The sequence below is a fragment of the Trachurus japonicus genome, chromosome 6, assembly GCF_045865225.1.
Source record: "Trachurus japonicus isolate A0001 chromosome 6, Traja_1.0".
Classification (NCBI taxonomy): Eukaryota; Metazoa; Chordata; class Actinopteri; order Carangiformes; family Carangidae; genus Trachurus; species Trachurus japonicus.
This window is the reverse complement of record NC_140912.1, coordinates 3,328,509-3,354,790: the sequence shown is the minus strand read 5'-3', so window position 1 is coordinate 3,354,790 and position 26,282 is coordinate 3,328,509. Positions and strand designations below refer to the sequence as shown.

At 39.5% G+C, this 26,282-nt stretch overlaps 2 protein-coding genes across 2 annotated transcripts in view; both read right to left on the bottom strand.

The window, feature by feature from the left end:
• plcg2 (phospholipase C, gamma 2) overlaps positions 1-13,495 on the bottom strand; it is a 31,156-nt gene extending 17,661 nt beyond the window's left edge. The window contains exons 1-15 of the mRNA XM_085778326.1: positions 13,340-13,495; positions 9,172-9,357; positions 7,130-7,279; positions 5,511-5,604; positions 5,377-5,424; positions 5,151-5,235; positions 4,831-4,911; positions 4,692-4,735; positions 4,504-4,576; positions 3,458-3,559; positions 3,021-3,139; positions 1,805-1,890; positions 1,482-1,599; positions 1,036-1,204; positions 838-933 (exon numbers count right to left, since the gene is read on the bottom strand). Of these exons, the coding sequence (XP_085634452.1) occupies positions 838-933; positions 1,036-1,204; positions 1,482-1,599; positions 1,805-1,890; positions 3,021-3,139; positions 3,458-3,559; positions 4,504-4,576; positions 4,692-4,735; positions 4,831-4,911; positions 5,151-5,235; positions 5,377-5,424; positions 5,511-5,604; positions 7,130-7,279; positions 9,172-9,355 (1,449 nt within the window). The 5' untranslated portion in view covers positions 9,356-9,357; positions 13,340-13,495. The remainder of the gene's footprint in view (positions 1-837; positions 934-1,035; positions 1,205-1,481; positions 1,600-1,804; positions 1,891-3,020; positions 3,140-3,457; positions 3,560-4,503; positions 4,577-4,691; positions 4,736-4,830; positions 4,912-5,150; positions 5,236-5,376; positions 5,425-5,510; positions 5,605-7,129; positions 7,280-9,171; positions 9,358-13,339) is intronic.
• A 1,775-nt stretch (positions 13,496-15,270) lies between these two features.
• On the bottom strand, positions 15,271-23,884 carry meak7 (MTOR associated protein, eak-7 homolog). The gene is made up of 9 exons (XM_085778325.1): positions 23,790-23,884; positions 22,840-23,013; positions 22,380-22,625; positions 22,061-22,205; positions 21,772-21,983; positions 20,392-20,578; positions 19,452-19,570; positions 17,352-17,531; positions 15,271-16,429 (listed from the first exon to the last, which is right to left on the bottom strand). Exons 2-9 carry the CDS (start codon positions 23,005-23,007, stop codon positions 16,301-16,303), a joined length of 1,386 nt encoding a protein of 461 aa, XP_085634451.1. The 5' UTR covers positions 23,008-23,013; positions 23,790-23,884; the 3' UTR covers positions 15,271-16,300.
• Between the last annotated feature and the right edge of the window lie 2,398 nt (positions 23,885-26,282).

The following is a 26,282-nucleotide window of genomic DNA, read 5'->3' as shown; positions in this document are numbered from 1 at the left end:
CCATGAGTAAATCCCAACAAAATGTTCGATTTATTTATAGGAAATATAAAACTCACAATGTCATGTAGCATGTAGCGATGATACCCTTTAACAACAGCAGAGGGCTAAAGCTACTAATGCTGCTCCTATAGCTACAATGACTCCCATTTATAAATGTGTCATGAAACACAAATCAGGTGCAGACCAGTGAGACTTCATGTATTCATAACATGAATCAACTCATCACTTCCCAGCAAGGTCTAAGCCAGGCATTCATTTGGGTTGTCTGTCTGCATAATGAACGCCTTTCATACTTCGGGTTTTGTGATTATATTGTAAATTTTTACCTTGTTGTGAGTATTTGGTAACACTTTACTTGAATAGGTATTCATAAGATTGACATAACAGCTGTCATAAACATCAATGAATACTTATGACAGCTGTCGTTAAGTGTCATTCAGTAAGTTATGTCACTTTTAATGCAAAGTTGACATTGTTTGAGATGTCCTTGTTATGACAACTTGACATAAAGACAATTTAAACTGTCATAGCAGACCTAATTGCCAAACTTTAAAAATTATGTCAAGTTGTCAGAACAAAAACATCTCAAACAATGTCAACTTTGCATCAAAAGTGACATAACTTACCGAATGACACTTAACGACAGCTGTCATAAGTATTCCTTGGTGTTTATGACAGCTGTTATGTCATGGTTATGACAGTTTTATGTCAATCTTATGAATACCTATTCAAGTAAAGTGTTACCAGGTATTTTTATTTTCATCAACCTTATGTTAGGAAATACAATGTAGCCCCTTTACTTAGTGCTGGTCCCTGACTCCTCTGACAGTACAGTACCTTGTCCACAGGGTCCCAGATCTCCAGGTCTCCCTGTTTCTGCCCCTTCCTCAGGTCTTTGCTGCTCCCCCCTCCCTCCACACTCAGCTTCTTGTGCTGTACAAAGAGAGGAGAGCAGTCACAACCAACACTACCCACAGCAAACCAAGACACTTTGTTATTCATATACCATTTCCACCACAGAGAGAGAGAGAGTACCTTGAGTATGATCTTGCCCTTCAGCTGTGTAGGTGAGGGCAGTTGCTCAGCCATCTGCTCCACAGGTTCAGTCAGCAGCTTGTTTCCAAATACGTCTTTGAAGATGCGAGCCATCTGACGCTGCTGTTCCAGCGGACAGTGCTCCTCTATGGACAGAATCACCGGAAAGCTGAGAGAGAAGAGTGTGTGTCAAGATGAGTTTGAGAAACTCGTCACTGTGAGACTTCCATGTGAACAGGCAGATTTTAAAAAAATAGGACTAATTAGGACTTGATACAGCGATTAAAATTCTAACTTTTCAGTTTTTATGAGGAGTTTTCACTTGAATATAAAGCAAAAAAAAAATAAAAATCATTCAAGTATGTGTATGTGATTCACACACATGCATTCTGATATGCTGCTTAGTTACACACTGTTACCCACAGTTATCCAATATCAAGTCTTACTCTGAGGTTACGAATGCATGCTCGTTTATGGCTTTGACCACATCCTCAAACTTGATCTTGGTGGTCCTGGTCCAGCCGTGGTAGATGATTGGCTCTCCAGGCCCTTCCCAGCAGTCCACTGGATAAGATTAAACACCACACACACAATGCACATAATGCATGACGCACAAAGCAACATAGGAATACAATTTCCACCGCATATGTAGACCAATCATTGAACTACAAACAACGGTTGTTAATCAGAGAAATAAAACAAACCTCAACCATTCCCCAGAAAATAAATGACAATAAACATCCATCCAAGTGGAGTGTTTTATACTGACGTTCTATGCAACGGCATCCCAGACGGAGACAGCGCACATAAGCCTCTGTAGACGACTCACTGCGAAGCTGATCACCTGTCAGGTAACTGTGGAAACACAGAACAGGAGGCGTGGTGGGATATAGGCATTTCACAGAATTAAAACCCTGTTTCTGGTCTGGTTTGCCTGTTCAATTGGAAGAATATTAAGAGAAAGTTCTACACATATTTAACTACTAATTAAGAGACCGTTATATGTATGGAATGAATACAACTTTTGAGTTTCCCTAAGTTAAAACTTATTGTCTAGATTTTATGTTGCGATCCATAAAGTTGTATTCGCAAGTGTTTTACTAAAATAGAAAATGTTCTTGATGAAGATATTCACATATCCAAATGTCTTAGAGGAGGGTGCTCTGGAAAATGTCAGAAATACTCTCAATGAGATACTTCAGATCTAAATGTTCAGATGATCAATGAACCATTGTGTTATCAACAGCAGGATAGTCTTCAAAAAACAAAAGGTGAAATCAAAGCAGCAGAAAATATCTAAAAAATCTAAATGGTGGGGCGGCGTTTAGCTCACTGGGTAGAGCTGCCGCCCCATGTTGAGGCTCAGTCCTCAGTGCAGGCGGCCCCGGTTCGAGTCCCGCGTCGGACGGCCCTTTCCTGCGTGTCATTCCCCTACTCTCTGCCTCCCCATTTCCTGTCTCTCTTGACTGCACTATCGATTAAAGGCAATAAAAGCCCCAAAAATATACTTTAAAAAAAAAATCTAAATGGTCTAATCATCTTATAATTAGACTATTCTTGTTTGTTAAATGCCACATCATCTGAGTTATTGACTCAGATGAGACAAACTGGTTCCACGGCTGCACAAAAAAAATGTTCTAAGTGGTTTCAAAAGGATGAGTAATATTTCTCATAATGAATAAACCAACTTTATAAAATTGGCAGAGAGTCCTCTTAATAAACTACAAGAATAATGGGTCATCAATCAGTGTGTTGTACAGTAAATGTATTATCTATGTATTTCACAATTGTGTCTCTAACCATCAATGTGTACATTTGAAGCATAATCACCCAAAAGCTGTTGATATGCATAAATAAATGAATGAATGAATGAATGAATGAATGAATGAATGAATGAATGAATGAATGACAGCTGAACTGCAGTTGTATTAAATCATGATTTGAACCATTATTGAGTGTGTGTGGATGAGTGAAGCCGTACTGACGTGTTGTGTGAGGAGCTGATCCAGTAATGAGACAGAGGATTGTTCATGTCCAGGTTGCTGATCTCTGAGAACTTCTCATCCCACACAGAGTTCTCCTTGGAGAACAGGAAACTGAGGAACTAGAGGACATGAGAGGTGGGTTAACACAATCACTGCTGTGATACATTGAACTGAGCTGCATTCATCCAAATTAACTATTGAACCTGCAGTTTCCTGTCGGAGTCAGTGTAACTGACACTCAGACTGAAAGTTCTTCCTACACACATCTCAAAGGAATTTTAAATCGAAAGCTTGATAACCAAGTCCAGTTGCTTTCGATTTAAAATTCCTTTGAGATACTATGACCTGGACAAATGAGAATATGCACAGGCCCCTTCCTACACACAGTTTGTTAAGTCTTTGAATACTCTGTCACACACAGGCTCAGAGCAGTGTACCTCGCTGACAGTGAACTCGGGGTCATTGGTTTTTCTCATGGTGTCGTCAATAAAGGTGGTCATCAGCTCTCTGACCTGGTTCAGATCACTGGCCCAGGGTTCCTGAGGGATGAAGGGAAGTTAAGATTATTACAGTAACTCTAAAGGAATTAGATGAGATTAATAATTTGTGGTGCTATTAAATAATCAATAACAGGAATTAATTGAATAAGATAGAACTGATTCGCCTCTGAATTATTGCTATTTGTCTTGAAAAAAACAACAAATCATTCAAACTGGCAAGAAGAAATTTATACAATAAATGAAATTATTTCTGCCTTTTTAAAATCACAGTAGACTAGTCTCCTTCACTGTGAATCAGGTAATGACATTAACATACAAAATGTGGTGCAAATGTTTTACATAGGCCTGTATGTAATGAAAAGGGAATGAAATTCGATGTAAAGAAGCATCATTTGTGAGACAAATAAGCAGACTGAACCTTAATGGTAAGGCTTCTTAAGTATTCATTGGATTAAACATTCAGTTATAAATTCTTTTTACATTTTCTGTTTTTAAAACCCATTAAAATATGAAAAAGGAAATACTTTATTGCTTTTCCAGTTACATCCCTGATCGTGTCCTGCTCCTGAGTGTGGCAAACCACTTTTTCAATTTTGAACATACACTAAATCAAACAATTTTTTTTACAGCATGTGCAAAATGGACAGTAAATACAGAGGTTTGGTGGAGATTGAGTTTGATGGACTAAACAGTTTAACATGGTGAACTTAGTACGAAGAAACCTGGGACCCAAACTGCAACTCTAAGTTTTTTTAAATTTTTTTTTTATTTTTATGATTTGTGAATAAACCAAAATCCTCCATGACAGATGTATTCAGTAATTGCAGCTCTTACTTGTTACCAAACAAATTACTGGGAAAGTAGTTACTGTATCTAACGGGCGCAAATAAAAAATGAGTCAGATATGCAAAAAGTTGGACATGCAAAGTTAAACAACAGCTCTGGTGTCAGGTTGACTAATCATTCACTGAAGCTCATTTCACCTTTTGCTGGTAGATGAGGAACCGCTGGAAGTCGTGGAGAAGAACTGCTGAGGCATCTGGTTTATCTGTGTTACTGTGTAATGGACAGGAGCAAACACACAGTCAAACACACAGTCTTTACAGCCTGCCTCTCATTCACATCATGTGATTCAAGTGTTTAGTTAAGATGAGGAAAAACTAGTGCTTACCCCAGAATAAAAGCACATGATTCCTTTTTGAACTCATCAAGGATCTGAGTTTAAAAAATAAAATGAATAAAAATGCTAGAAGAACATATGCACAGTAATTTATATGATTTATATTTGCAGTGATCGATTTTAGACTCACTTCATTCTGTTCAAACATTATGAGGTTGTACAATTTATGAAACTGCTCAAAGTCCAGACGATCTTTCTTCCCTCCAACTTCCTGTGAAAAATAAGTAAATAAACGCAGAGTGAGAGTGAGTTAGACTATAATTTATTTCCAAAAATGATTTTGTCAAATTAGTTTATTTCTGGATATGATATACAGATACAGTTTGTATTGTATATACAGTAGACCAATAGTTAGTCACTGGCGGTCTATGTCTAAGTTAGCCCTCTTTCTAAAGCATTTCATTCAATGTCAACAATGAGGAGAACATGGCACAAAAAGATGAAGAGAACCTGGAATTTGTCTTTGAGAACACGAGAGCCGGGAGCTTTGTAGTTGAGCAAAGGAAGCAAAGCCTTCAGCTCCTTCATGGAGATGCTGTGGGAAGACACAGAGACACCATGTGAGTGCAGTCTGTTATTATTGATTGTCAAATACATGAACTTTAGGCGTTATTGTATGTAAAACATATGGAAGAAAAACACCTTTTAATGCACAGATCATCTATATGTACGTTACCTGTTTGTTTTGGTCTGATTGACAGAATACATCTGCTTCCTCAGCCAGCTGTGGAACCAACAACAACAATGAATCTTAATCCCCGATACGATACCTGTGTGTGTGTGTGTGTGTGTGTGTGTGTGTGTGTGTACCTCTCTATAAGAACCGGGGTCGGAGCTACCACTGTCTCTTCCCTCAGCAGTTCCAGTCCTATCAACCATTTCTGAGCCTCATCCGCAGAATCAGCTGGAAATGAGTCGAACAGAAAGATTAACATAATATTAAACAGACTTTTATCATTGTGGGATAATAAGTGCAACAGGTGCCTAATCAAAAAATGTGAACATGAGCTACTATATCTATATCTAATAATCTACTGTATGTTTAATATGTTGGTGAGCCTAGCTTAGCACAAAGACAAGGAGCTCAGCTAGCCTGGTCTGCCAATAGAGTAAAAATATGCAAATCAACTCAACACAATGCATTTTGTTTGTTGAGCATGTAACCAAACATGAATTTGAAAACCACAATTAGTCATTGTAGTAGTAGGAGGTCATGTGACAACAGGTGGAGGCACTTTCAGTGTGCAGCTTAGAGGAGTCATGTCACCACAAGTGAGGTTGCCAGATCTGGTACCATGTGAGAAACTACATCCAGAAGCTGTTGTGAGCAGGTGGTGGGTGTATTTCTGAACACTGGATGGAAACAAGACAAGTATTTTTCCTAGCTTCCAGTCTGTATGCTAAGCTAGACCACAACCTTGTACTGACTCACACAGTTCACACAGACAGACAGAGAGAGTATGGTGTCTTTGATCGATTTCCCATTGATCGACACAAATTTGCTACATTTCATCTCTTCTTAATAAGTTGTTTTACAAACTGTTGCTGGGCTCATGGTCACCAGTGTTACTCAGTTGAGCATACAGCCATACAGCCACAACACTAACTAGAGTCTCCTGTGCTCCTGGGAACCCTCCGAGCTTTAGATACAGTTTTGCTTCCTTGTCCTGATTTATTTCTCACCACAGTTTACCACAGAGAGTTCAGTCAACTCCATGGTTTGGCTTTTGGTGGGACATTATCTACAACAAGCAGCTGTAACTTAACTAGAGCAGGAATGTTTTATTGTTGGGCCAGTTTGCTGAAATCTGTGGGTTGGGGGGATGATTAAAGCAGAAGTAAGCGATCCGGTCATTTTGGCTAACTTCCGATGGAGTTAGTAGTCCCCGCCCTCGTCCCTACGTCACCACATTCACGCGCATCCCTTGGCTGCACACACAGAGAGGACCGCCCCTTTATGCCGTTCTCTCTCCTCATTGGATAAAGGTTGTAGGATACAAGGAAAGTTTTCTCCTCGGCTTACAGCAGAGCAGAGTGACTGACAGACCCGTGTTTCAGACCAAACACTCTATATAAGTGATTGCTGTCGGAAGATATAACTATTTAATTTATTTTAACACAAACATTCCGCTTACTTCTGCTTTAAATAGATAGATTGGAAGACTGTTCTAAATTAATTACTAAGTTTTGATTCATAATAAATAAGTATACATTTTCAAATGCATTTTCAATTGCACATTTTATAAATTAATTCTACAACACAATCAAGTTTGTAAAGCAAAAATAAATGAATAAACACTGAAAATAAGCCTACCTAGACTTTTCATTCGCAAGTTCGCAACAATTATTAATCCTCAAAACATCAACTATGTCCAAAGGCCTACAGAGACGCACAGAGATATCAAATAAAACTTCAGTAAAGCACTCACCTCCCAGACTGAGGGTGTTGAGGACAAACTGTGAGCCGTAGAAGATGGTGAAGCAGGTGCTCTCATCGTGTTTGTCTTTGCCGTCTTTGAAACGCTCAAAATCCTTAGAGTTCCTTCCAGGACGTATCTCTCTGATCTCAAACAGGTCCACTAAAACACACAACACACACTCATTGTGGTTATTAGTTTCAAAACCGACGCATCATCTGTGCTCGAAATAACAAAACACAAGTGATGCTATGTAGATGTAACATGTTTTCTCTTTCAGTTTCACACAACAGCTCTTCTGCTCTCTGATCACTTGCAGTGATCATAGCCAGTCGAGATATTTCAACACACACAGGAAATATATAAATATAGATTAATAGAGACAGACACATCAGACACATGTGAGATACAGCCACTTTAAACCACTGTGCCATTATCAATGCTGCATCTTTTTTATAGAGGTTGATTTCTGTTTCATTAGTCCACAACAAGCTCCAGGCCTCTACCACTTTCTACATTTTTATCAAATGTGTTTTACCATCTGTTTTTGCCAGCCACCCTATTTTGATATCTCCCCATCATCACTTGCATGGTCCCCTCTATGGCCTGAACTAGGTTTAAAGGAAACGCAGCTTTTGTGGCCACGTATGTGCTGAAGAACAAAAGAAATGTGTACGTGGACTGGACTAGGGCTAAACAATGCATTGAAATCTTATTGAAACTGGAATGGCTCAGGTTCAGGTTCAGGTTCAATTTATGTCATGTCACAAAGGGCAATTTGTGTTGCAGCTCATAGGATCACATGAAAGTAAAAACATAAAACACAGGAAACATATAGTGACATAAAAACGCATCAGAATAAATAACAATATAAATACTATGGCGACTGCATTATCCAAATTTGAAAGAGTTTTTTTGAGGCATTGCTGAGACATCTTGTTGATGAGAATGGGACGGACCTGAAGACATGATGCCTCCGGCTCTGATCGCCTTCAGAATGAAAAGCTGAGTTAAGAATCACATTTGTTTCTAGCTGAGAACATGTGGGGAAGGAAATGACAAGAGCAGCTTTCTCTCCTCGCTGTCACAGAAGAAGCTGGGCAGTGGCCAGCAGCATTAATGATAAGATGAAGAAGAAAATAGCAAGGATGAACATAGTGTGGAGAAACCTGACAGTGGAGACCATCACCAACATTTGTCAAAGCTCCAACATATACTAGCTCTCTCTGAGCCTCAGTAGTTTTAAAGGACTGTAGCTGTTAAAACCATGGATTCTCTTGTGGCCAGTGAAAATCTCATTCTTTTTTGGTTCTTATGACAGAGGACAGTGTTTCCATATTGAACGTATAATTAAGTTTTGCTATCAATACTGTGTCAGACATGGAGACTGGAGTTTGTGACTTGAACTCAAGTTGCACACACAGTGACCTGAGACTTTCTTTTTCTTTTAAGTGTCTTGTGGTCATTTCTTGCAAACATACAGGGCTGTCTACTTCCATTGTGCCTCATTAAAACATCTTGTGAACCATGAGAAACCACTTGAGAGCACCTTCTATCACAAGTTTTCTATTACAGGTACATGTCATATCATAAATCCTCTATTGTTTATATCTAAGTATGACTCGTTATGCTTGCTGTGTCTTCACCCAACTACCCCTGATCCACCAAACTTGCTGTCATCACCAGCAGCCATGGTTTAATCTGTGTGATTTCATCTGTCTATAGCATGGGTAAAATGCGATGTCAAAGAGCAGTGAACCTGGAGAGCAATGTGCTCACAGTGCACAGGTGAAATAAACTGCAACGCCAATTTAAAGTAACCTCTCAGAGACAGTAACTCAGTTGGAGGCATTCAGCTAACCAGAGGTAAAGTCACTTAGTCAGTCAGCAACATTCATCAACAGAGCAATGGTGAAAGAAAAAGTGTGTTTATCATGCATATAAAGTTTAATCTAACTATACGATACTTTACCAGCCCAGAATTTAAGGGCAAAACGATATTCTCAACCCTACATAGAGGTGATGATGATGATGAGTTTCCATTATATACTTACAGACACCATCAGTCTTGTCTGCAGTGCGTGTCCATGCCACCTGCCGGGTCTCCATGATGACCTGTACGGTGAGCCGCTCCAACTTCTGTCGAAACACCGTCATGACCACGCCCATCTCCAGGTCCCGTTTGATCAGGATCTTCCTGTACTCCGTCATCTCGCCCTGCTGCCCAGAACGAGCCATCTCTGGAGCCCAGACCGGATGGGAGACAGAGACACAAACATTCATCCACGGCTCACACACAGCTGCTGCCAGTGTAAAAAAAACAACACTCCACAAGCACTGATGACGACTAACTACCAACTTTCATGAAGCCAACTCAATTCCTTGTAACTCATTGTGTTAGTGTTTGGGGGATTTTATTCCTCACATCTTTCCAAAGGTTTGAGACGTCAGAGGTTTTGATTTGTTTTCAAAAGTAAGCGCTCCACAGCAATGCGCTGATTTTAGACATGAATATCAGTTTAATCCTCCTCATCCTGAGGAAACAGCTGTTGAATGTCTTCTGTGGTCCTGGAGGAGCCTGAGAAAATGACCCTGATGATGTAACTACTGTATGGCTGCTTATCACACGGGAAGCTCTTAACGGTTGTATAATGGGAAATTTATTATCTTGCGATTTTAGAGATTAACTCACTATTAACTTCACTAGAAAGTGAAAGTGTGGATATCTCTGCTGCATCAATATCGATCAATCGTGTTCTATATCTACAGTGGATTCAGAAGTCTTCAGACCCATTCACTTTTTCTGTATCCCTAAAGGACACACATAGCTGACAACGAGGAGCTGCTGAGGAGCTCAGAGGTGTCATGGCTCAGATATGTGGAAGGCCACAAAAATTTTTATTTATACTGTATATATAATCTTGTGGTAAAAAAAAAAAAAACCTTAGAGGCTCTGCTTTCTCTTAGTTGTGGGGTATTGAGTTTAGAGCGAAGAAGAGGACAAGATATTTCAAATTCTAGAGTAATTTTAGAATTTAAGAATAATAACAACATAAAAAATAGGTGTGAGAATATAAATTTAGAAATGCACAATGCACACTTTTGTTTTGACTGAGCCAAGTTATGGAGCCGTAGAAAATAATTTCAATTACACATTACATTACTGATGATTCAGAATGAACTCTGAAAACAGGCCATGATAAACACCTGTCTGCCACAACAACAAAAAACAGACAGCTGTTTTAATGTTATAGCTGATCGATGACCCAGATGAATAAGAAATATGACTACTACTACTACTTTCATAGACACTAACGTACCAAAAAACCTGACATACAGTATAAAAGCAATAAAATGTTGTTCAGTGCTCTCAACTGAAGTTGATGATTAAAAGAAGTCTTACATAACCATTCCCCTGCTTTCCCTGCTGCAACCTTTAACCCTTCGAGGGGAATGTCCCTGTTACTGCAGCTTTATTTAGACTAACTAATTTCCTCATACTGCTGCAGCGCCAATGCATAATACAGATACTGTGTCAATACATCCATGTATGCTCATGCCATTGGTGCACAAACACCCCCGCTTCAGGAAAATCGGTGTTTGCTGTTGGACAAACCAGGATGTAATTATATGCCATGCAGAATGATAGTGTTTGCCCTGTTTTTGTGGCAGTCCTTGGTTACACCCTGTAACACTGACCCAAATACAACAAGCATTTGTCTACACACAAATACATACACCTACAAACTCTCTGGTTCAACTAAATGAGATCGGGTTTCATGGATGTTTTTGTTGTTGTTTTAAGCGGTACTGGTGATAAATGGCACCAGGTCAAACAGCACTATTAGAAAAGTAAGGTGACAGAGGCTGAACAATTGCAATGGGTCAAGTGAAAAGGCCAGAAGGTTACAGACAGTGAGTTTTGAGGTTTGCGATTAAAGATGACAGTAAGTTTTGCATTTAACACATGTTTCAGATATCCATGTGTGTTACCAATATTCACAAATCAAAACAGCTGTAACTACTGCAGGGCTATCACAATGATGAAATTTTAGTTGATGATTAATTGCCATACAGAAAAACTTGATTAACATTTTAATTGTCTTTTTCTGATCATTTTCTGCCAAATAGTAGGCTATATAAACCTATAGTTTAATGATACATATATACCTTATGAATAAGAAGAGACATTTATTGGCATTAAACATTGAAACATGTATACAAACTGCATTTCTGTTTGCCTTTAGGCTGTGCAACCTAATCTGTGATAGATGCTCATTGAAATGCAGACATCGAATATTATAAATTATGCGTCTTGAGATAAACAGTTTGTGGCGCTCCATTCGTGTGCCATTAAACCACAGCAGAAGAAGTGGGCGCAAGGTGATAATGTCATTAAAAGAGCACCATTCAAGTCTCAAACGGTGAAAATGACGAAGAAATAGTGATGGAAACATGACATTTCTGTTAGTTTCGGCTAGCTACTTTTTTACAGATGTATGGAAACGATTTTAACATAAGCAAAAATAATTACGTTCAGGCAATAATGTAATAATTTGTGGCAGGCCTAGCTGTAACTAGTGCTTTACAAACATACTGTAATCAGAATCAATCACAAAGCTAGATTAATCATTACTTTAGGGAATTCAGTTAATGTAAACATTGAATATGACTGAAAAAATAGCACTGCCCTCAAACAAAGAGAAAATTAACTGCATATATAATAGATAAGCTGTTTTTGGTAATTTGTTTGTTGTTACAAAACATTTATTTTGTGCTCTAATCAACAATGTTTTGGCGGCAGGTGAAGAAAATGAAGATGAGCCATAGGCTATACTATTTCTCAGATATTGGTTAAGATCAAATTGTAGCTAAAAGAAAACTGAATATTGGACTCAAACTCATAATATGGAAAGCAATGTCACATTATATTTGTTCATTAAAATTAGTTTAATGTGTTTCTGTTGGATGTGAAACTGATCAATGTCTTTAACAGACTCACGTGCACATCATATTCCTCCAGATCAACCAAACACCTCACTGCACACTAACCCACATCAAGCTCATTTCAATAAAAGTTATGATGACACAAGTAGAAATGATCTGCAATTGTGTATATCTACAGTTAAAATAAGAACACACTGAGCCATGAGAGTTAATAATTCCTACCCACTTTGAGACGTGTTAACAGTCAACAGATGTGTAGGCTCTATAAACCATATTAGTCAGTAAACTGACTCTTGACTGGTCCCACTTACTGTTGAATTCAGTCAATGGGATGAGCAGCTCCACCTCAGTTTTTACTTAATGATCTGACCTTTAATGTAACATTGTTTGTTAATGACATGGAAACATATAGGAATACTGCTGACATTTAAAGAGGAGGAGGAGTCCGTTAGTCAGCAACATATCACTGTAGATTGTATCAGTAAAAGCCTGACACTCAGAACAATGGTGACTGTAAAACACTTGGAACAAAAAACTTCACTTTAAAACATTCACTAAGGTTTTCACAGGAGTCAGATACTATTTTCTTTTGGCCCAAAACTGGCTCACATACAGCATGTCTGCGATCTGCTGCAGGACTCTACTTCTACATGTGGCCCAATTCTGAAAAGCTTCCGGCTCTCACCAGCAAATACCTGCAGATAACAGCCGGAATCTGCCCAGATGTGGAAGTACCTAACATAGTCCAGACCCTAGCCCAGGACCCAGGAGGACATACAGTAATATGTTGGCTCAGATGTGTCAATACGCCGAGCGCGTGGTAGATGTCTGTGACGCTTTGTCATAAACTCAGCAAAAAAATAATAGACCCTATATGGACCAGGCCGGAACGGATGGTTTCCGCGCGCTCTACTGCGCCAAACTACACCCATGTGTCACCACACTTCACCGGACTGCACTGCTTATTCTGATTAAAACTTGTTCCATTGCAAGTCTAAAGCCTTCAGATGTTTACTCCGGAGGAAAGGCATCAGTGAGGCGGCTGAGCGGAGGCAGCAGGTGGAAGAACACCGGCAGCTCTCCGCCTGCCGCCGGTGGAAGCATGGACCGGTGCATCAGTCCGGTCTCAGAAGATCCGCTACTGCTGCTGCTGCTGCTGCTGCTGCCCGTAAAAGGCTTAGGCGAACCCCTCCTCGCTTTTTACCTCACCCTGACAAGACAGACTGTTAAACACGTCCAAAAAACTGCTTTTTATCATGAAATAACCGACCTTACCTTGCAAGTGAGTTCGATTCTCAATCAGCTCCAAAAAGTTGCGGCTTGTTTTCTATATAATCATGGTTTGAGAGTTTTGAAATGAAGCCGGAGAGGATGTAGAGTGTTGACAAAAAGGCCAGCCGCAAAACGGTCAGTTCCTCTATCTGTGTGTACAAGGAAGTAAAAGTTAACTTGCATTATAGGCATAGCCCTCAAGTTTAAAAAAAAAAAAAAAAAAAAAAAAAGGCCGGAAGCAAGGACGGTATCTATGCAAACTACACTATGCAAGTGACATTGGACGGAAAGGGTATAAGAGCTGCCACTTTGACCTGTCAGGATGAAAACTTATGGTATCTTTTTTTAAAAAAATTTTCAAAATAAAGTGTATAGGGCCGGGCTTTACAGCCTTCAACTGTGTGAGCAAACATGTCCACAGTCCTCTGTCTGTGATGCTGAGGACACCAGACTAGATCCATGGGCCAGTGTTTGACTACTGTGTGTCCATTAAATTGGTCCAGAATCAATTAATTCTCTGGAAATTGTCACAGAAGAAAGAAAAGAGTTAAGTTATCACTGTGAAGGGAATATTCACACTGAAATATTTTTACTAGTAACGCTCACTCTGCTGAGTAAAAAGACAGCTGTCATGTCGGAGTAAAAAATACAGAATCTCCGTGTGATACACAGTGAACACTGAGTGCTCAAGGAACTAATGGGAACGTTATCTACTTTAGTAGTTAAAATTTACTTAGTCACAGTACTTACAGAAAGTTAAGTTGTTCAGTATCAAATATCAAACCTCTTAAATGTTGTTTAAGGAAATACTTTTAAATGTGTAACCGTAGAAGAGAAATCCATTTTTTTCCTGATTCCTTTGCCTTTGTCTCGTAAATTATTGCATGAATTTACATCTTCAGGACCCTTAAAATTATTCAAATGACACAACAAATTTGGTATCCCTGAATTCAACTGAATCACACCGGGATTTTTAGGAAATGAGGACCTGATAACAAGGGGTCTCTATTGTAAAAAGGCAGAGACAGCACGAAATGAAGTAAACAAAGGGTTGAGGTCTGTTGCTAGATTTATTGAAATATATTTATATAATAAATACTTTTTTTGAATACACTGCACTATGTATGCATTACTGTATGTATGTTTATTGGTCTTCCGCTGTTTTCCTGTTGACAGCATTTCTTGGCTTCTCGTCTGCTTGTCAGTGGCCTGTAAACAAGCGGCCTCTAAAGACCTTGGTCCCTGACATGATAAAGTAAGGTTAAACTCACTGACTCATATATTAAGGGACAGAGGTTGACCATCTGTACAATATACACAAGTAAAAGTGTATACAAGTAGGTGATCCTGAGGTTCAGAGTGCCGTCACAGCTCTGCCACTAAAAGAATAAAATCATTTCCATACACAAATAAAAAGATGAGTATAAACATTCTTTATGGAACCATGTCCATCATGGCACTGTGTGGATTGCTGTAAGATTATATAACAGATTTGCATGTGTAACTTGCCTCAGTAATTTGCATGATAGCAGAACAGAAGAGGAGGAGCAGGGTGAATACAGAGTTACCTTTCAGCCTCTGAGCAGGTGTTTGTATTAGTACAATTAGCGACGCTGAGGCCAGGATCTTATCATTTATGTTTATGGCAACAGTTTACAGGCTTTCTGGCAAAGTCAGCCTCGATCCAACCAAGACAAACCCCCCTGAGCGAACTGCTACACTTCATTTAAGGGAAAAAACACAAGTGAAAGTAGGCACACCCTCCAGGCGCACTCTTACTTTAATAAAATCAACTTTACAGGGCAACACTGCACAAATGCACAACCGCAGACAAACAAACACACACACACACACACACACACACAGTATATATATATATATACACTATATATATATATATATATATATATATATATATATATATATATATATACTATATATATTATATACATAGGTTTTCCTGTACTTACTTTTATCTGATATACATTTTGCTCCTGTCACATTTTCTCATGAAAGGAGAGCTTTTATGTGTTGCTCAGTCTAACTTCTCATTTGATGTCTAGCTCATGATGTGGGTGGACATGTCATTGACTCTGAGCAAGAAGCAAAAATAAATAAAAATAATAACCAATGCGTCCAGTTTGTAAAAAAAAATAGCTCATCGGAGGAAGTGGTTGTCTCTTGTGTCCATTTATGTACCGTAAGCAGTTTATTCACAGTTGTCAAGTAACTTATCATCCTTAGTATTGAAAGAACAGTCACTGAGTCATCGTGTTTTTATAAATTCTCTAAATATGTCATATGTCTAAATATAAAGATGTTCACCACCCTAGGGTCTTGTCATTAACCGCCATCAACCAATGGTTCAGAAGGTGAATCAATCAGAAACAGAGTGGCTAACAGCTCAGCTATTATGTCTCGGAAACATGAAGGAATTTAAATTGTGTAGCAATTAAATAATCTATCACACAATAATTCACAGTTATACTTTTCTTAAAGTGAATTCAAGAGGACCCCCCCCCCCGTAACATCTGATAGTACCCTGTACTATTGCATTAATATAATCATTAATGGTGGAATTAAACATTTTATTGTGCCTACTTTCTTCATTTTAATACGTGGTCTGAGGCTGCTTCTTGCTGGGTAGCAGTGGAGTGTGAACACACCCGTGACATGCTTGTTTTTTCACACTTGAAGGCTGCACAGTGGTGGATGTTGCTCTAATTGTGTGTGACAGGGTCAGATCAGACTTTACAGACCTATAAGCAGCCTTTTCAGACTTCCTCAACTTTTACAGCTGGATGATGTACACCTGAGGAGGACGTCCATCTAGTGTCTTGTGGATCTACGGAGAATTCCAAGAAGGGAAAGAGAACTGTGATGTCACTTTGTGTGTGTACTGTATGCCACGTGATAAAATCCCACCATGTGTTAATACCAGGTGAACTGGGAGTCTGTTGTCCCTCACTGATCCTCGTCTTCCTCTGGCTCCCTGAGGCCCTGACTGTGCAGAGTCTTCCCTGTCATCTCCATCATGGCCTGGACTTCTGGATCTACATCCAAGATACTCTTCTTGCCTTCTCCCTCCTCGCCCTGAACCACAAAGCAAAGACACATACAGAAATAGCCCGGGTTTTACTCACTGCACATTCTAAAGGAAACAGCTGTAAAATGTAAAAAAGCAAGGATGTAAATGAGGTTCTCCATTTATCGTGCATGGTTGGGGATGGTTTGCCGTAATTCTGCTGATTATGCATCTCTGTGGGCGACTGGCTGTACTTCCAGCTCAATGCTCAAGCAGTACTTTTTTTTTTTTGAAATATGTTTATTGATTTTCAATGAAGAGAAAAATGAAAAAGAAAATACATATAAAATGAAGAGAAAAAATAAGTAGGGGAAAAAGAGAACACAGCACATCAAGCGCAACGATATTTCATGGTCTTAAAATGAGTTCTATAGATAGAATATAAAAGCAGAAAAATAAATAAATAATAGTAAAATAAATAGGTCAGTAGACATATACATCATCATACTCTTGTTTGCACTGCGAGGTTTTGTACAATAGCCAGTGTCTATGGGCTCACATTTTTAAGGTAATTCAGTACTGGGTCCCATGTTTTATTAAACGTTTCCCCTCTGTCTTCATTGTAGAATCTCAGTCTCTCCAGATGTAAAGTATTTGACAATTCTCCCAACCATAAATTATAAGTGGGCACAAAGTCCATTTTCCACACTCGTAAAATCAGCTTTTTAGCAATCACCATCGAGGACACTTGTGACCCCTAGAATGGCGACCAGAGGGTTGTCAAGCAGTACTTTTAACTTGAATTTATAACTATAATGAATAATAAACTGAGAAATGTTGGCTGTTGAATGTTTACTGTAGAGATTTTGCTTGACATGATAACATTGCCCCTGCTTCCATGTAGTCAGGCGCTGTTGTTGCGTTTCTGCTCTGCAACTACAGCATCTAATATCAAATGAATAAATAAACAGAAAAAAAAAATCCTCTGACCTCTTCTGGTTCTGGAGGTTTTCCGACCGCCCACACTTCCACTGAGTCCAGGGTGAAGTCCTCCTCTCCGGACAGCTGAGGACTGCCGTAAGTAGTGCACTTGGGCCGTGCACGACTATGACCGCGGCCAAAGTCACTGTCCAGCCACAGGCCAAAGTAGCCATGCTGACCGCCCATCCCCTGATGAAGACCAGAAAACATCAACAACAAAAGATACAGAGAAAAGAAAAAAAAAGACAAATGTGTAATTCCAGTAAAATGATCTGTCATTGAATTGAATTGAATTGAATTTAACAGCTCATGTTTTTATTAGGGCCGGGACTTTAACGCATTAATTACGATTAATTAATTACACAAAAATTAACGCGTTAAAAAAATTAACGCATTTTAATTGCACTTATTAAAAAATATATATATATTTTTTTTTTTTCTTTTTTTTTTCTCACGTGTGTCTACGTGCGGTGCGCCCGCACGCGAGAGAGGCGGCAGTTTGAGAGGCTGACTGGCAGAGATGAGAGCTGGTGAAACGCTAGCATGGTTATTTAAAACACCATCTCTGATCTCTGCCTGCACATAGATACACAGACACGGGCGCACGCTAAATGCGCTATATAGGCTAGCGCTAATTGCTCAGCTGCAGCGCTATATCTATGACCTGTCACTGTCACAGGTGCATCTCATCTCATTATGATAGGACTTCACCCTCAGAGCTGTCTGTCTTCAGACTGTCCTGACCTGTCCCTGAACATCACACAGGGACAACATGGAGCTGCCTGTGTGATTGGTTACTGAGTTTTATTAATGTTTAAATCAGGCTGAGTTCAACAAATCAGTTTATGCTTCTGTGATTTAAGTAGCCTAGTTAAATACTACAGTAATCATCATAGTGTATTGGAAGGAAAGACCATGTATCAAATATCGATTAATGAATTAATCGATAATTTGCATCCCTAGTCTATTGGTCTTGGTTAAGTACCACCTTGAATGCTTAAGCTTATGTATTCAGTCATTCAATGGTATACTAAAATCCATGTGAAAAAAAATGCTTCTCACTGTTCTCAGGTCAAATATTTATATGCGATTAAAATGCGATTAATTAATTACAAAGCCTCTAATTAATTCGATTAATTTTTTTAATCGAGTCCCAGCCCTAGTTTTTATGTTTTTTGTCTCCGCTCTGCAACAGCCTAAGCCAGAGGCACACTTTTTAGGGGGGTTGTTTATCCATCTATCCTATTCCAGTGGACGCAATATCTCAGTGATGCCTTGAGGAAACCTCTACAAATTTGGTACAGATGTTCACCTGGACCCAAGGATTAAATATGCTGATTTTTTTGTGGCAAAAGGTCAAAAATCAAGGTCACAGCGACATCACAAATCATTGATTGTGACCTTGTCAATGCAATATCCCTTTTCAAGGAAACCTCTTTACATACAGAACATGAACCAAGGCTAAAAGAACAGCACATAACACTTTTTAGCCATAAATCAAGATTTCAGTCAGGTATGAAGACAAAGCGGTTACCACAAAGATTCATTTGTTTTATGACTTGACTGAAAATAGTTGAAGTGGCAGAGGCATAAAACCAACTCTACTTTTTCCTTGTCTTTGAGCTGACACCAGCATTTTGTGAAATCATACCACAATAAAAATGGGACTATTTCAGATGCTAAATGTTTAGTGCTGAGCAGGTATACAGGGGATTACAGCTGCCTGCTACAACAGATAAAGAAGAGTTGCAGGCTGCTCATCAGTGTCAAAACAACAGGCTGAAAGATGCTAAAAAGCTCCATAGAGCTGAGGGAACTGGTGATAACTCTGTGCAGGGAGGTCAATACAGTGGACCACTAGTTTAGTTTAGTTTAGTTTACCATTAGTTTTAGTTATTTGATCCTAAAATTGATTTTTGAAGCTTTTACATTGCATCGTCACGTGTCCAAACAGTGCCACATTGCCTCTAAGGCTACATCATAACAGGAAAGCTCAGAGACTCTAGGTGACAATTAGGCAGTTTTTAATAACACGGCTTTGTTCCCTAAATCAGAAACCTTCTATACTGCAGCCCCTTTAAGCACTCCTCTGGTAGACTATGGTCTCACCAGTCCGTTGGGCATGGTCTGCTGATTCTGGTTGAGATACATGAAGTGTTGGTTGTATCCTGTTGCTGTGTAAACTCTCAGTCTGGGGAACACAGTGAACAGGAAGCATCTGGAGTCACCTGCACACACATACACAAATATACAAATTAAGAAGATCTGAGAGAAAAGTCAAGTGACAGCCTACAGTATTCAAACAAGTGGTATTACTTCCTGAATGAGTCATTTTATCAGTGCTAGTCTTGATCTGGGTTCTGGTCCACACTAACATGATAGTACAGTTTCTACTACTACACTCTGGACTTAAAACAATTCACCATCATCTATCAAACACATTTCACTCATCTGTTGAGCTTTGTTTTCGTGTCGTGTTGAAATCCTCTCTGTTCTTTATTCAGTATTACAGAATCAGCAGCTTCTGTGTTTCTATAATGGTCTGTGTCTATAATGCTGCTGAAGATCGGTTTCTGACAACTGATTAGACTTAATTGTAGTACAGTAATATCCATGATTCACATGTTGCTACAGATAGAGCTGGTGCAATAGAAAGACTGAATGTCTTCATTTTACACAGAACCTTGTCTGAATAAGTGTTATCTAAACTCCTTTTATCTTTTCTGACTATCAGATTTCAAAACACTCAGTTATAACAGGTGAAATCAAGGGCAGAACACTAGAAATAAATGTATGCACAAACTAAATGTCGGTAAGAGCTTATGTCACTCAAAAGTAAGGGCTTATTTTTGTGTGTTTTCGGTAACAAAGTCTCGTCAGCATCCTGTATCAATCAGTTTTTATTATGCACTAATATGAAATAGTGAACCATGTGGATTAAAATGGCTGTGCTCTCTGTGGAACTGTTGAAGTCAGCTGAGACAATGACTAGTCAGTGTGAAACTGCTGTAGGATCAGTGGGACCAGATGGAGAGGTCACGTCTCTCACCCTGGAACTGAGGCCTGACCTCCCAGCCGTGAGAAGCAAAGCCCCCAAAAACATGTCCCTTTGTATCTTTGATGAGCAGCACAGTGGGCCCACGCTTCATCAGGCCAGACACCATCCTGGTGAAGCTCTCCCCATGCAGCTGTGTGGAGAACACCAGCCTCCAGGGGGCACTGCAGCTGTCTGGCAACTGGAGAGATAAGAGGAGAGTTAGGGAAGGATGGAAGTAAGCAGTACAATGATAGTGTGCAAAAAAAGGAACAGTGTTACATTACATATTTAACTTTTGAGATTTTAAAAGCTGAGCATCAGCTCACAAGGGTTCTGGCTGATTAGGACTGTACTCAGGCTGATGTTAGGCAGAGGTTTGGAGCCACCAAACACCAACACTTGAATCCCATTGAAATAATAAAGGTGTACATTTTTCTGCCAAGCAGGAGGGAAACTAACAGTGGAATGAGGAAGATGGTCTGTACACAAACACAGTCCTGAGTGTGAATGAGTTGTGGTTGTTTTAAAATATCAATCATTTATTCCTTAACATGAACTATCCTCTATAATTACAACAAGTGTGTGGATTCTAGCCAACATTTTACAGCACAATATAGTTGTGCATTTGTATAATTCATGAATAAAAATATTGAGGAAAAACAAATAAGTAATAAGTAATTTAAATATATACAGACCTACGGTTGATTATTTGGAGCAGCTGGTTTTAAATAAATACATTCAAATAAAACTGAAGATAACAAATGAAAGCAAAGCCGTAACAGCTGCACCCAAACCATATAAAGTGAAAACTGACATTACAGTTTAATCATTAATCAAGTCCATTAAGTGCATGTGATTATTACATTAGAGGACGGCAACTCCAGATCACACGTAGGACTTTGACCCATCTGCCAACAGAACAGCAGTGGTATTAACTGGTCTCAGAAGAAATGGTTCCTTTAAAATGTTACTTTAAAAGAAATTTATTTTACCTTTAAAGCATTTAAACTGTGCCTTTAGAAAGACGTGTCTATTGAAACTGTGTGTGAAACTGACACTATAATAAAACTATATGATAACAAGCAGGGTGGAACTGATCATATTACTGCTGAACATCTAATATATGACAGAGAACATGTTCCTCTTCTTGCCACTTGATTTCCTGGGTCTCTAGCTCCTGACACAACGCTGTCAGTGCAGTTAGTTCCTGTTCTAGAGATAACTAGTGACGAAACAAAGAGTGACCTGTCAAACTAACACCAGCACCTGAGCCGTGTAAACCTTTGCCTTTCTTTTCTTTTTTGCTGCTTCTCTTCTTCATTTGTCTGTTTTTTCCCATCTTTTCCCCGTTATATTCCGCACACATAACAGTGAACACACAAGTATTCTGACCTGTGGTGCCAGAAACATCAGGGTGGGAAGGTCCAGAAGACACTTTAACTCTTTCCAGGGTGTTTCTCTGCAGGGGGGCAGCAAGGTGGGGGCCGGCCGGCCCCCCAGGGACACACTCAGGCCTTCAGCTACCAGCATCTCCAGGTACAAAGACACCTGGGACACTCTGAAGATCCAATCTTCCAGACAGGACACATCACAACCTCCCTGATCTGAAAAGTCAAACATTGTCAACAATCACATTTCCTCACTGTCGACATGTCCTAAAACCTTCAAATCACCTCATTACCTGAGGGTTTGAGTTCAGAACACATTTGCTCTGCAAGGAGCTGGACACCGAGGGAGCCATCACCCATTTTCTCCGGCTTCCAGCCCTGCAAGCGCCCTCTGTGGACCAGAATCTGAACTACAGCAGAGATTAGGTCCTGCAGGAACTGCAGAGAAAAGAAAAAAAGGAAAAAGTACAGTGGGATCTAAGTAAGATACTGTACTGTAGGATGGAGGCAGTAGAGTGTGAAGTAAACAAAGTAAAGAACAGAAACACAGCACATACTGTATTGACACATTGTTTCCTATATACATTTGTTTTGAAGTTTGACTTTGCTCACCTCTGCTACCTGCTCACATGAGACAGCTGTTGCAGCCGCTGCTCCGTGCTGGGACATGGTCATGACCAGAGGAGCCCGTTCCTCTGCAGTGCCTCGCAGGGTGTCTGCCAGAAAGATAATCAGCTGCTCCCGACCCACAGAGGCAGCAGACGCTGTAGGTGCTGCCTGTCCAGCAGAGTCGATACTGCACATGCACTGGTAGATCCTCTTTATCATGGAAGCTGATGCCAGGCTGCCCATTGAGGACTGGCAGAGACAACAGGTGAGATTCACTAGAACACTATAATAGCACTTCCTCAGTGGAACAAGAATATAAAACATCGTCAGTGTGAAAGTTTATTCCTCACAGTAAAAATCCAAATCAACAATAAATTATTCATATATCATGTCAAATCATGATAATCCATACTAGACTTAAAATGTACAAATGATACAGACTGATTCATAGTGGTACCACTACCTGCAGCATAGCAAGTGTTAGAGTCTTCCCTTGTAGTGTTTTCTCGGGGCCTCCTGAGGGCCCCCCAGCCCCCTGGAGCCTGGTGAAGACCCCCTCCACCACAGGCCGCTCATCGGGGCGGAAGCGGGCCAGCCGCTTCTGCACCACCACACTCTCAGTGTTACCCATGGTGCTCTGCAGTCCAACACAAAAGGATGGAACACACTCAGTGTTATTATATTTCTATGCTGCGACTTGAAACACTACACATCTTGTGCCATATTTATTTTAGACAACATATGTGTATCAGTATGTAGAATGAATATTGCACAGCAATATAGTATATAGACAGTGGTGATGGTATAAAAACAAAAGATGACCATCAAATGTCAGCAACAATATCATAGCTGCTATATTTGCTATTGTTTATCTAGGGCACTGACTCCCAATCATCTTTAGCATGTGACTCTGTAGTTTAGTTCTTAACGGCTGTTATTCCTTGTGTAATGTCTAAACAAATCTCTTTTGCTTTCTTAACCATCCTGTGACCCCCTCAACTTTATCATATGCTTAAGTTTAAATGGTGCCTGAACTATTTAAAGGGATAGTTCCCTTTAATGCAGCAATTGTCTCATCTCTGTTGACACAAATTACTGTGAAAATTATTCATTCCTGGATGATGATCTGACAAATAATGTTGTACGATGCTGTGTGTTGCTGCTTCCTGTGTTTTGTTAGAGGCCTTTAGTCACAGCTAATAAAACAAGCAGTTTTCAATGAATGATGCACAAACGCATCTTCTCATATTAGACCTTCATTGGCAGCTAACGCTAGCTAGCACTATCTAGCTAGCATATTGTTTCCCTACCGGAAATGTCTGTGAATTAAACACTTTGATTGTAATAAGTATGTCATGCACGATGTTCTCAAAGTCAGACAGTTTCACAATAATGTGTCTGTGTGTTGCTGACCTGTTAAAATACAGCAGCTCAACTCTCCATCCTGCTTCTCCTGACAGCACAATGTAAACTTCCGGGTCTTTGTCACGTGACGCTGAAGGCAGCCAATGAAATGAGCTGGACATTCATGACGTATGTACTTTGTCTTCCTCTGCGGAGGTTTACGGCACCTGCATCCATTAACTCTGATACTGCCTCTCTCTGGTCTGAGCGTCCACTACAGTCCTGTTCTTTGGTCTTCCACAAACCTGTCATCCATTTTCTCCCCTCCATCTTGTCCCCCCACACAAGCACATCTTTTATCTTGTCTTGTAAACTTTGTTGTTGTTTCCTCTTTATGTTTCCTGTTAGAATAAAGGACACACTTGACCTATGGGATGTTTTCCTCCTGCTGCTCCACACCCCTTCTACTTGTGTATTCATTTTGTCACTCTTTTCCAATACTCTGTCCACGGTTAATTATTTTTAACAATGGGTTGATGTTAAATATTCTCCTACACCTGCTCCTTCACTAACTTGTCTGCTTCCTCATTTCCCTAGATTCCTCTGTGCAATTTGGAGCTCACACCTCAAGGTGCAGTGAAGATGTCTCTTTTAGAAAAGCCATACAAATTTAGGACATCTGCAAGTTAGATATATCAAACATATAGAAATTAAATGTTCATGTGGGTTCAGATTACAATGGACCAGTCTCATAATGATGAATGATTAAAGTAGTTGGGCTGTGCTGTTGAAATAAGATTTAAAATATGAAATTATGATGTTAAGCTATATTATGCATACATGAGCATGAATAAAAAATACTCATCTTTTAGTCACTGAAATGTTCTTTTTCTTTTCTCCAGAAAATGAGTAAATTAAAACAGACTGAATAATGTGTATGCTATGTTCAAATTCCTTCTTTAATTGTATCTTTTATTGACTTTAAATGCAAGGACACAAATTATATACACAAAACTATGTATAAACTCACATGGAGGCCTGTCATAAAGTGATACAGTCACAGCCCACATTTCACCAGTAGAGTGTGCACAGGAGCTACCAGAGAGAGATCGAGGACCCTTTGCAGAAACAGCAGGCAGTTGAAAAAACTCCTTTTAAGGGCATGAGATTTGTGAGTGCACTGAGCTGGGTGTGTTGCATTGTAATGAAGCCTTACAAGACAGTGGATGCACCCACATCAGCACTGCTGAGTGTGAAGGTGACGTGCAGCCATTTGCCCACTGGTGTAAACAGGATACCATGATGAATCAGTGTTTGCTACACAGAGCTAGACAATCCACCAAGAGTTTCTCGAGTGCAGTGACTGTTAGCGTCTCAGAGTTAAAAACTAGGTCATAACTCTCAATGAATGAACGAGGTGGACCGTGTCCCTTTTGAAGCTCGCAACTTTTTTTTAATTCCCTGAAAAGTAACTGCTAGTCAAGATCCAATATACTGAGCCGTGTGTTAGTTTTCATGGAGCTGAAAGCTTGGCCCTCTTTCTGTTGTTTGTATGATAACAGTGCTAATAGGCCTATGTATCTAGATAACATGCTGCAGCTTAGGCACATAGTACTTGTGCTTTCAGTCTCCAGCTCTCCAGCTCTACACATCCTATGAGTGCTGCAGACACTGAAGCATCTCACTTCCAACTCTCTGAAAGAGTGTAACCTGATGCAGGATGTGCAAAGTTCAGTGTGTGATGTGTTGGTGAATTCAAAATAAGGTTTTACACTGAAAACTGTGCAAACTATACTATTACACTGAAAACTAAAATAAATAAATAAATAAATATTTATTTATTTTTAATAGTTATTTAGCATAATATTGCAATATATTTGTATTTTGGTTTGATTAAAAACACATCATTTGCATAAAAAATGTGTTGTTCCATTACAATAGTTTAAAACCTATGTGTGAGAATCTGCATGTTAAAGAGTGAAGTAAAAATAAAATAACTGTAGGCTACATCATTTCACATAGCTGCTGTGGCTTCTAGTCAGTTGACACCCCCCAACCCCAAACTGAATCAAACAAGTTTGCACATTTTTCTTTATACACAATATGAGACACAGGAGTGTGGAGGACTATGAGATAAAATAATTAGATTAGATTAGGTAAATGGCTCACTATGAAGAGATTATTAGAGGTGCATTGTACAACAAGATGTAGACTATACTGACATTAGCAGGTGATGTGAGAAAATGAGAACTAGAGGAAATAGCAGAAATGTGCTCAATGAGAGAGAAAGAAGGAACTTCCTCATTGAACTTTCGATACTGGGTTCACATTACAAAGTACTTTACCAAGTATCTGAATGACCAGTGCAACACCTCACCTGCTGCTGTTACAATGCTTTGCTACAAAAGATGAACTGGGTTACTAAGAACAGAGCCTATACGGCCACAGTCAGAGGAGAATGGTAAACGCTGATGTAACAGTAACATGAGGATGGGTTTCTCTGTCATCTAAATATATAATGACACCTATCAATATTTATATTGACATCAGCAGCCAGTCATT

Excerpts from the sequence above, each read along its gene's own strand:
- meak7 (XM_085778325.1), bottom strand. The coding sequence starts at position 23,007 with ATGGGTAACACTGAGAGTGTGGTGGTGCAGAAGCGGCTGGCCCGCTTC. Across the intron at positions 22,626-22,839 it reads TAACACTTGCTATGCTGCAG|TCCTCAATGGGCAGCCTGGC; the intron begins GTAGTGGTACCA and ends TGTCTCTGCCAG. Across the intron at positions 17,532-19,451 it reads AGACCATGCCCAACGGACTG|GGGATGGGCGGTCAGCATGG; the intron begins GTGAGACCATAG and ends GGTCTTCATCAG.